This window comes from Chiloscyllium plagiosum, chromosome 1 (assembly GCF_004010195.1).
Source record: "Chiloscyllium plagiosum isolate BGI_BamShark_2017 chromosome 1, ASM401019v2, whole genome shotgun sequence".
Classification (NCBI taxonomy): Eukaryota; Metazoa; Chordata; class Chondrichthyes; order Orectolobiformes; family Hemiscylliidae; genus Chiloscyllium; species Chiloscyllium plagiosum.
In genome coordinates, this window is record NC_057710.1 from 138936270 (window position 1) to 138948278 (window position 12009).

The following is a 12009-nucleotide window of genomic DNA, read 5'->3' on the forward strand; positions in this document are numbered from 1 at the left end:
CAGCTTCAGTCCTGAGTTTGAGCAGTGAGCTGAACTACAGACACGGTGACACAACAGGAAAGGGGAACGTTACCTGGATTCTTTGTAGCAGGATGCAGCACGGCAGTCAGGATAATATCTGATTTGGTCAGTGGTTGGGGCAGGAGAATGTAACTGTAATTGAGGCAGGTAAAGAGCCCAGAGGGAAGCAAGGACTGTCTGCCCTTGAAATTGTCCAATCAGTTTGAACTTCTGTCAGCCTTTTTAAACAAGTGGGAGCTGCATTATAGATCAGCAAACTAATCATGACATTGTGGTATATGAAGCTCTTCAAGGAACAGGTATACTAAGCTTGTGATAGATCAATAAGGAAGCAGTTGCAGACATTTAAAGGGTTATTTTCAGGACATGAAAAATCGGTATAAGTTGCTGTATTATTATCTCGAAAGGTATGTTCTTCCTTCTGTGTGTAGAAGTTAATGGAATTAGATATTTGGGGGTCTCTTGTGGTGCAGTGATAGTGTCCCTGCCTCTGAACCAAGAGGCCTGAGTTCAAGTCGTACCCATTCAATGGCAGATGTATAATAACATATCTAAACAGGTTGATTTAGAAAGTACCTGTTTCTAGGATAGAGGAAAATTCTAAGTGGATGGTCCACCACCTTTCTGATGAAGGGCTTATGCTCAAAATGTTGATTCTCCTGCTCCTTGGATGCTGTGCTTTCCCAGCACCAGAGCCTTCGACTCTGATCTCCAGCATCTGCAGTCCTCATTTTCTCCTGGTGCACCATCATTTGTTAACTAAAGAATTAAGGAAAGCATCAAACTGTGCAGGTAAGTGGCTGGTCAGAATATAAAGAATGACAAAGAATGTCTAAAAGGTTAATTATGGGAAGAAAATAGAGTATGAAAGGCTAGCTAGGAATGTAAAAATAGATAGGATGAGTTTCTACAGGTATTTAAGTTGGTCTAAAATGGTGTCAGCAATTCCAACTCCATAACAAAACCACTAACGAAACCTCATTTCGGCTCAAATATATCTATTCAAACCCAGTACTCTTTAGGTCAGCTTAATCTCCCTGCTGAGAGTCCCTCAGGATTGGCTGATAACTTAGTCCTTTGTATGGTTCTTCCTTTTCATGAACACTGTAGATCCACAAGCCAAACTGAATGTTCCTGACCCTCCATGACCACAGACCCTTCCAGTCCAAGATCACTACAGTTTGGCTGGAAATTTTACCATCCCCAACAAGGCTGATCCATCTTGATTGTAGATCAGTGTCTGAGTGACCAATCTTGACCCTCCTTCTGACTGTAGCAAGAAGTTGCTAAAATGTTGTCCCTTTTTAGAATGATTCATGTCAAACAGATCACAACCACATCAGACATTTTCCTGTTGTTCAGAGGATCTGAGAACTAATACTCTTTGGTATATTTCACCCACAGTCCAGCCAAGTATGATCAGTGAAACAATCCAGCCCTTTTCCACTGACAAACCAGTCCGGACAACATGATCAGTTCACCATAGCTTGAAATATCTCTCCTGTTGTTTGGACATGATGATATAACAACAACAACCTGCCCCCCAGTTGAGTGAAGGTTTACACTATCCACTTCTCTTCTCAATGTGATCACGTCATAGTATTGGAACCTGGCTATTGTTACTATTGTATTCCGTGATCAGTCACGGGGTTGCTCTTGTAGTGGAAGGTAACGGCATTTCCCTGCACTATTGGCTGACTGCTAACATGGTTAGAGACAAGAAAAGACTACAGGTGCTGGAATCCAAAGTAGACAAGCAGGAGACTGGAAGAACACAGCAAACCAGGCAGCATCAGGAGGCGGCGAAGTCGATGTTTTGGGTATAACCCTTCTTCAGGTCTGGAGGTGGGGGTGGGGAGAGCTGCAGATAAAAAGGATGGGAAAGGGTTATGGGTGGGGAGAGGAGCGGAGTGGTGAAGTAGTGATAGGTGAACACAAGTGGTGGGTACGACTTGGTTGGTCGATGGGAGGAAAGAATCCCTTTGGTAACTGGAAGGAAGGGTCGGTCAGAAGAACCAAAGGGAGGGGTGGGGCTGGAAAGGGAGTTTGGGGGTAGGTGGGAAGGTTATTTGAAATTGGAGAACTCAATGTTGAATCCTCTGGGCTGTAGGCTGCCCAGGCGGAAAATTAGGTGGTGTTCTCCAATTTGTGGTCTGATTCACTATGGCAATGAAGGATACCGAGGCTAGATTAATTCCTCTCATCGACCAAAGTGGTCATACCCACCATTTGTATTCTCCTATTACTACCTCACCACTCTGCTTCCTCCTGATGCTGCCTGGCTTGCGGTGTTCCCATGACTGCTATCATGAGATAATGTTGAATCCCTCACGCTGAGCCACTGTCTGAACTTAACCTCTGTGTATTTGTGCTGTGGGTTGGCTTTTATTTACAGCACTAGATATGTGGGTTTTGAGGTTCTTTTTCATATTTTGTAAAATCCAATAGGAGGGATCTGATCCTACTACGAATGTTATGAGGATAACATTATAGCATAGATAGAAGTTTGGCTGGCTGATAGAAAAGGGTATGCATAGATTAGTCTTTGTCTGTTTGGCAGGACGTGTTAAGTGGAGTCCCATAGAGTTCTATGCTGGGGCCTCAATGATTTGTGTTTCAAATCGATTACTTAGATGAGGGGAACAAAGGCACAGTAGCTGAATTTGCAGATGACAAAGATTGGTTGGACAGTGTGTAATGAAGAAGACATAAGGAAGTTGCAGATAGATAGGTTGAGTGAGTGGCCAAAAGTCTGGTAGGTGGAATAAAATTGGGAAAATCTGGAGTTGTTCGCTTTGGCAGGAAGAGTGAAAAAGCAGTATTACTGACTGTAGCATTCGGAGGAACTGAGGGATTTGAATATTCTGGTGTTTATGACACAAAATGTTAGTAAGCAGGTACAGCACTTTATCAAGACGTTAACCTCTATTACAAGTGGAATTGAATATTTAAGTAAGGATTCTCTCAAAGTTAACATGCAGGTTTGTGTAGCAGTTAGGAAGACAAATAAAATGTGATCATTTATTTCAAGAGAGCTAGAATGAGTAGACACTTAATGCTGAGACTGTATAAGACTCTGGTCAGACCACGTTTGGAATAATGTAGCAGATTTGGGCCCTGTACCTGAAGAAGGATATGCTGGCGTTGGAGGGGGTCCGAGGGAGGTTTATAAGAATGATCCTGAGGTAACAGATTTGTCAAATGAGGAGTGGTTGAGGACCCTGAGTCAGTACTCGATAGTGTTTAGAAGGTTGGCGGGGGGGGGCTGGAATCTAGTTGAAATTTACAGAATACTGAAAGGATAGAGTATGCATAGAGTAGATATGGAAAATATGCTTCCATTAGAAGGAGAGACTAGGACCTTAGGACATAGCCTCAAAGTAGAGGAACAAAGCTTTAGAACTGAGCTGAAGAGGAATTTCTTCAGCCATAGTGTGTTGCAGAGGGCTGTGGAGGCCAAGTCATTGCATTTATTTAAAACAGAGGTAGATAGATCCTTGATTTGTAAGGGGATCTTCAGAGAGAAGACAAGAGAATGAAATGAGATGATTAATTGGTGAAACAGACTTGATGGGCAGAATGGTCTAATTCTGATCTTGTATCTTGTGGTCCTACAGGTGGGAAAATGGGGAGAGTAGCTCGAGATCTTAAAGGAGTTAATTGTCTTCCAGTTATCTTACTGGTCAATGTATCTTGAACTTAATTGCTATCATGGAATACAGTACATCTTGTTTAAGATTAGTGCTGGCTCTTTTTAAAACTCAGTTCTGGTCGTTCCTCAACTACTGTAAACCACATGTGCCCTTTGACCCAGTCAAGTTGAGAGAGGAATGGTGGCAATGTCCTTTTATCCACAAATCCCATAAGAATAAGGCTGGGCCTTTTCCCCCAGTTCTCTTCTGTCTTCCACACTGCAGTACCGCACCACACAACTAACAAGCTACCCACAGGCATGGAGATAATTTATAGATCAGACAAGAAGTGGTTCAATGTGTGTTATCTTCAGTCCAAATATGATTTTTAACACATAAATGATTGAGTAATGGAAATAACTTTTTCTGTTGTGGAGTATTTTGCATCTCAGTACAGTTCTTTCTTCTGTTGGAGGAGAGCACTGTCTCTGCACTACACTGAGGTTCAGCAAAGATCACAGACTTGAAATTGTCACGGAATTTGAACCTGCAACCTGCTAATTGTTAAAGATATAAATGCTAACAACCAATCAAAACTGCTAATCAGCTTTCCAGTATACAGCCGATTTCTGAATAAAAAATCTTTCAACATTACATCTTTGAAAGGTTAGGTGGTGTCAAACTGTATTCTAATTGTAGTGTTGCCTCCACATCCAAAATGGACAGTGACTTGATGGTTGTTTGAAGGTGAGATATTTTTGTAACTGTCAATAGACTCTGACCAAGTGGGAAAGTGTCAATCGTCACAACACCACATACTTCCACTTTTTAGTAAGAATTGTGAAGATTATTTCTTCCAGAAATGACTCAGATTGTGCAGTGATGTAATGTTGTAGGAAGTCACACTGTTTCCACCATGCTATTCTGCCATGTGATCTGATGACTGGCTAAGATCAATGTTAGTGTGGTCTACAATAGGCAACTTATCCTATAGTCCCGAGGTTGTGGCAATAAATAATTCACAGGAGGCAAAGGAGAACCTGTACACCTCAGTGTAAAAGTGGGTGTGTATTCTCAGTGACGAGTGTTCCAACTTCATCAAAAAATAGAAAGTTAACAAAAACACACAAATGAATGTTGAGTTTGATTAAGTAGCAGGAAGGATCACGTATCTACGTTTGTATGCAGTGACTATGTTCCTCATATCTGAAGAAGGTTTCAAACTATAGACTGGATACTGAAGATTTTTGATCAGGACATTTTATTTCAGTACTGTAAATGGTATTGGCTAACCATTGTAAGTCACATGAAAGTGAGTTATAGTTTTCCCAAAGTATATTAAATGCTGGCTTTGTCAACGTTTTCTCTTTCTGTTTCTTGTTTGCTAATGAGGCTGTAAAACAGACAATCTAAGTTTAAAAAGTCACATGAGAATGCAGCAGTAATGAAAGGGAAAGTTATTATTTTCTAGAGAATGTAACGGGTTTCAAGAATGTACTAAGTATTTCCATGCATCATTACAATTATGTGCAGATAGTAACCCGGTGTTTGCTCTGCATTTATGTCCAGATGTTTGTCCCATGACCTACCAACAGCCTGTTCTTGTCTCGTGGAACTAATTTTATCCTTGTACTTTTCCTTTCTATCCCCTGTCCAGTCTCTCCCTAAATATGTTACTAATTTTCTGATAACCTGCATTTTATACAGTTTTCTTGCCATGGATACCCAATCTCTCTACACCTCCATCCCTCACCAGGATGGTCTGAGTGCTCTCAATTGAGACTCATTCAGTTCTCAACTACAACTGGCTTCCTTCCTCTGAATGAGCTTGGTCTTACATTAATAAATTACACCACTCCACTTACTACTTCCAAATACAGTGGGAATTGTTCTTGGATTTGTTTGTCTACATTCTTGCGATATGCAGCATATTCTTTGCACCTATCATTTCAGGTCCCCTCATTCACCTTCTTCTATTAGACTGTGTAGGTACTATTTACAGTTCTCACTTCAATCCAGGAAATTCCATCAGTGTTGCTTCCGATTTTCACCCTTCACTTGTATTCACGAAGTCTATCACCAACCCTATCCTGCACATCCTTGACTGAGCCTATACCTGAAATGGAGATATCAACAGTCAATATCCTCCATAATACCATTGGCCCCCAAAAACCTTGACTAAATTCTTCTTAGCCTGCAAGGATTTTTTTTCTGATTTGTCAGCGTTCATCAAAAGTGTTCTGATGAAGCCAATTTCAATGCTAGCATTTACAGCACTTCTATGAATGCCCTCATCATCTTCTCCAACACATTTCATTCTGAAAGGATGATTTTCCATCATTTTCCCTACCATTCTTCATTCATGGTAACTTTTTATGCATGTGTAGGAGAAGCAATACTTACCCTTTGCATGCTGTCCATCTGAATGGAAGTGATTTACTGACACATTTTTCAATTTTGAATGCATTTCTTGTCTATGGTACAATCTTCCCTACATTTGAGTGACCACATATGAATTGGATGGCGACTTTGCAAAGTATCTTTGTTTATCCGCAAGTGTGACTCAGAAGTCTAGAATTTTATTTCTTTGTCTCATATCCACTCTGATGTTCCTATCGTCAACCTCCAATCTGTGCCAGTGAAGCTGTAAACTTGAGGAACAGCACCAAATTGTTTGAATAATCTACAGTCTGAAAAGCTACAGAGTGAGTTCAACAGTTTCACTCTGCGGCAATGAATTCCACAGGCCCACCACTCTCTGGCTGAAGAAATGTCTCCGCATTTCTGTTCTGAATTTACCCCCTCTAATTCTAAGGCTGTGTCCACGGGTCCTAGTCTCCTCGCCTAACGGAAACAACTTCCTAGCGTCCACCCTTTCCAAGCCATGTATTATCTTGTAAGCTTCTATTAGATCTCCCCTTATGGACACGCTCCAGTACCAGTATGTCCTTCCTGAGGTGTGGGGACCAAAACTGGACACAGTACTCCAAATGGGGCCTAACCAGAGCTTTATAAAGTCTCAGTAGCACAACGGTGCTTTTATATTCCAACCCTCTTGAGATAAATGACAACATTGCATTCACTTGCTTAATCATGGATTCAACCTGCATGTTTACCTTTAGAGAATCCTCGACTAGCACTCCCAGATCCCTTTGTACTTTGGCTTTATGAATTTTCTCACCGTTTAGAAAGTAGTCCATGCTTGTATTCTTTTTTCCAAAGTGCAAGACCTCACATTTGCTCACATTTGAAGTTCATCAGCCATTTCCTGGACCACTCTCCCAAACTGTCTAGATCCTTCTGCAGCCTCCCCACTTCCTCAGTACTACCTGCCTGTCTACTTAACTTCGTATCATCCGCAAACTTCGCTTGATTGCCCCCAGTCCCTTCATCCAGATCATTAATATATAACGTGAACGGATGCGGCTCAAACACTGAACCCTGTGGACACCGCTTGTCACTGGCTGCCATTCCGAAAAAGAACCTTTTATCCCAACTCTCTGCCTTCTGTCAGACAGCCAATCCTCATTCCATACCAGTAGCTCACCTCGAACACCATGGCCCCTCACCTTGCTCAGCAGCCTCCCGTGTGGCACCTTATCAAAGGCCTTTTGGAAGTCTAGATAGACGACATCCACTGGGTTTCCCTGGTCTAACCTACTTGTCACCTCTTCAAAGAATTCCAACAGGTTTGTCAAGCACGACCTCCCCTTACTAAATCCATGTTGACTTGTTCTAATCTGACCCTGCTCTTCCAAGAATTTAGAAACCTCATCCTTAATGACTGGCGAACATCCATTGTCATAGACATATCTCTTTCTGAGGTTTTTTGACCAAATTGTTGATTCAAGTTTAAGCAATGCATATTTGATACTCATCCAAGTATAGTTGAACTGAGTTCAGCAAGTAATTGCAAATGTGCTTTTGAGAAGCTAATTTTCTATATACTCTGTATTCTATAGGAAGACATTTCAGCAGTGTTTAATGAATGGCAAGAGTTTGATGGAAACATTTATTTAATAATGTTTTGTCCTTCAGCCATTAGAAAACAGTCCACCACCTCTGCCAACGTCTTCCTTGCCTGAAGGCTATTATGAGGAAGCGGTGCCATTGAGTCCAGGAAAAGCTCCAGAATACATCACTTCTCGAGGTAAATGCACATTATTGTGAGGTGTCAAGAGAAACACTTATTTTCTCAAATGCTTTGTTTAATCCTTTGAGGATTCAATAAAGGAAACATTTATTCTGCACACCCTTAAAAAATGTGCAGTGGACTTCTAGCACAAATTAACATGTGAATGCTGGAAAACAAGGTATAACACTTTTTGAGAACATTTGAGTCTTGCATATAGGGCAGAAATACTTTTATTTTTGAGGTTTTATCTAAAGAAGAAAGAACAAAAGACAAAATTTCCAAAAATACAGAGATTAGACTATGATTAATCTGATGTTATTGGATATTATGCAAAAATCATTATCCCACAGCACCTAAATTATTCCTGTATTGAAAAGTTCACAACTGTGGAACAGCATCTAACTCTACAATACAGTTTTGTAAAAGTATGAAATAGTCACTGAGTGATTTCAAAGTGTAATTAGACTGTTTATAAAGATATTAATTTTGACAATATAAAAATAAAATTTTCTAGAGAGGAATTCTGTGGATTCTGGAAATCTGAAATCTGAATTTTTTGAAAATACGCAGTGGATGTGGTAGCACCTATGAAGAGAGATTCAGAAATGGGGGGATTTGGGAATATAACAGGTTTAAAACCAATGCAGAGGCAGGGAAAAGGTAGAGACGAGAACAAAGTCAAAAGGGAAGATTATTGCTGGGTTGGCTAGCTGGAGAGATGATGGCAACAGATAATTCTGAAAGATAGATGTGGGGTGTTAATGGTAAAAGTAAAGTCACTGTAGTCTTACCAGACTATAGTTGTGCCCTCTCATTAGATAGACATGACTAGTGATGCTTTAACCTAAGGGTCACTTTGTCTTAGGCAAGGGGAGAGTTTGAGGAGAAGAGTCCTTCATGACAATCTCAATCTTGATGTAATGTAAAGTAATGAAAAAATTGGCACGAGGAAGCATTCATGGAAACATGCTGAATTGTTACAGCTGCTATCTGAAAACAAAATCAAGAGGTTATGATTGAATTCATTTAAGGCAATATTGAGTTGACAGGGTTGTAAATGCCAAATCATAAAATGACCCTCTGGATCATGTTGAACTTCATTTGAACAGTGTAAGAATGCTGAGGTCAAGAGTGGGAGTGAAGCAGCTAGCTAAAAGTCAGACAATTGGAAGCTTGGGGTCACATGAACTGAAGTGTTCCACAAAGCAGAGTAGAAAAGAACGCACCGATTAGCAAAAGCAGCAGTATACTAAATTGAAACAAGTACAAATGAAACACTGTTTCCATTGAAAGGAATATTTGAAACCTTGGACATTGAGAAGAGAGGACGTAAAAGGGCTGGTGTTGTATCTCTTGTGCTTGTATGGGAAAGTGGCATGGAGCAGATAGAGGTGATGGAGGAATGGAGAAGAGAACCTGGGCATTGCAAAGGAAACAGTCCCAAAAAGGAAAGTGAAGGGAGTATATGACATTGCATTGCAAGTGGCTGAAATGGTGGAGGATAACTACTTGGATGTGAATGCTGGTGGATAGAAAGTGACAACAAGAAGAATCTTATTTTGATTTGGGGAGGGGAATGGAAGGAGTGACAGCAGAGGAGCAGGAAATGAACCACAGGTGAGGGCAGGAGTCTAGGGATGAAATTCTCCATTTGAAGAAAAAGGACAATGTATTGAAAATGCTGGTGTTACAAGTTTGCATTGTGGCAGAGACCAAACAGCTGAAAGTCCTTACAAGAAGCAGATGAGGAAGTGCAGTTGAGACATTTGGAATGTGTGAATTTATTTTGGATTTTGGTTGACAGTCTCTTGTCAATAATAAGAGTCCAGGAAATCGAGAGAAGTGAAGTGATGACTCAGGTGTAGATGATATGAAGGAGGAGGTTGGGAACTAGAAGCAAAGTAGATTAAACGCTTCTGTCCACCACAAGAGCTGAAATGGAACAATGCAGTCAAAAATAAACTGGAAAAAGAGGTGAGGAGAGGAGGACAGAGTGGACGTGCAACAAAGATAATTAAACTAAAAAAATGCAGGGAAAGATAGGATCTATTTGGGTTAACAAAAGTATTATAAAATGAAATATGACACTCCACCACAAGTGGAAATATAACGTCTGATGATCAAAACCTTAATGAAAAGGAGGTTTTAGGATGAACATGTGATGGAGAGCTTAGGGAAGATATTCCAAAGCTTCGGCCGAGATATTGCCGGAGCAATTAAAATAGTGTGCTTGAAAAGCCTGCAGTAGAGGAGTGCAGGTATCTCGGAGTCGTGGATTTGCAGGACAGGTGAGACCGTGGAGTGATTTGGGAAAAATATTGAAATCCTGTTTGATTGGGAGCCAGTGCGGATCAGCAAGCACAGAAGTGATAGATGCACGTTAACATACGGACAGCAGATTTTGGATGACTTCAAGGTTATAGATATTTTAGTACTCCAATGTTCAATACTCTGCCTCCAGTAACATTGAGAGGCAGTACAGCCTGGGTAGAGAATCAGTGATGAAGATGAAATAAGGTGTGGATGGATTTGCTGGAAAAGCGCAGCAGGTCAGGCAGCACTCAAGGAGAAGGAGAATCGATGTTTCGGGCATAAGTCCTTCTTCAGGAAGATTTTAACCTACTGCGAATCCTCTTGCAAGGATGCCTTCCTTGAAGAAGCTCTCTTCGTTCCTCTACAAAGATTTCAGTGAGTCCCTCTCTCACTGCACACCCCAGGTCATCTCCTCTGCACAGAAGCTCTTCAGCCACGTTCTCAAACAGACTCGCTACCACAGCCACATCTCCTTCCTCAGCACCTGCCTACAGAACCGACTGACCCCGCATGGACTCTGGACTACGTTCCGAACAACAAAATTTGGACCCAACCAGGACAACCAGTACCTACAAATCCGAAGCCTCCAGCAACAGACGTCCCTCCAGATCCTCCGCTCCACGCTTGCAGCCATGTGCCCTGCAATTTGACCTAAACCAGCTCAGGACAACACTCTCACATACCTGCAAAGGACCTCTACTGTTCTTCATCCACAGAAGAATCCATACACTAAACAAACAGTCCTCCCTGAAGAGAAGGGCTTATGCCCGAAACGTCGATTCTTCTGCTCCTTGGATGCTGCCTGACCTGCTGCGCTTTTCCAGCAACATATTTTCAGCTCTGATCTCCAGCATCTGCAGTCCTCACTTTCTCCTGTGGATGGATTTAACTGGACCAGACAGGGAGGGCCCTGTGAGAGGAGTTGTTGAGGTGTCTGTATTTAGGCAGGTAAATTTAAGTTAGCTGAAATGTCAGAGCCTCTAAAAAACAGCACAGGGTAACTAAAAAAGGAATACAGGTAATGGCAAGGAGAATTAGAACTATGAGGGTGAGCCAGCTTGTAATGTGAAAGAAGATTGCAATAGTATGTTTTAGAAATAATGAAAGATAAGAGTGGACCTTCTGTAGGAAAATGAGGCTGGAGAAGTAATAATGGAGAACGAAGAAATAGTGGAGGAACCAAATAGGAATTTTACACCATTCCTCACAGTGGAAGACACCAGCAGCACAGTAGAACTTCAAGAGAGTTGGAGGCAGAGATGAGTGGAGTAGCCATCATTAAGGAGAAGGTGTTGGGGAATTTTGAAAGATGGATAAACTACCCAGATGAACTACACCCCAGAATTGTGAAGGAGATAGCCAAGGAGGTTGTGCAGGCATTGGTGGTGACCTTTCAGGAATCACTGGAGTCAGGGAAGATCCTAAAGGACTGAAAATGGCTAACGTAACCCCCCATTGTAAGAAGTACGGGAGGCAGAAGACAGGATACTAAAGGTCGGTTAGCTTGACCTCTCATTGGTAAAATTTTATAATCCATTATTAAGGAGGAGGTTGCAGAATACCTGGAAGTGCATGGTAAAAATAGGGCTGAGTCAGCATTGCTTCATCAAAAGGAAGTCATGCCTGATAGATCTGCTAGGATTCTTCAAGGAGGCAACATGTAAGTTAGACAAAGAATAGCCAATCTATGTGATCTATTTGGATTTCCAGAAGACCTTTGACAAATTGCTGCATAAGAGGATGCTAAATAAGATAAGAGCCCACGGTGTTAGGGGCAAGGTACTGGCATGGATAGAGAATTGGCTGACTGGCAGAAGGTGAAGAGTGGGGATAAAGGGTCTTTTTCAAGACATCAACCAGAGACTAGTGGAGTTCCTCAGGGGTCTCTGCTGGGACCACAACTATTTC

General features: G+C 41.5%; 1 protein-coding gene across 2 annotated transcripts in view; it reads left to right on the forward strand.

The window, feature by feature from the left end:
- The window catches only part of afap1 (actin filament associated protein 1), a 276239-nt gene that overhangs the window by 160873 nt on the left and 103357 nt on the right, over window positions 1–12009 (forward strand). For both annotated transcript variants that reach the window (XM_043698373.1, XM_043698382.1), the window contains exon 4: window positions 7692–7803. In XM_043698373.1, the coding sequence (XP_043554308.1) occupies window positions 7692–7803 (112 nt within the window). The remainder of the gene's footprint in view (window positions 1–7691; window positions 7804–12009) is intronic.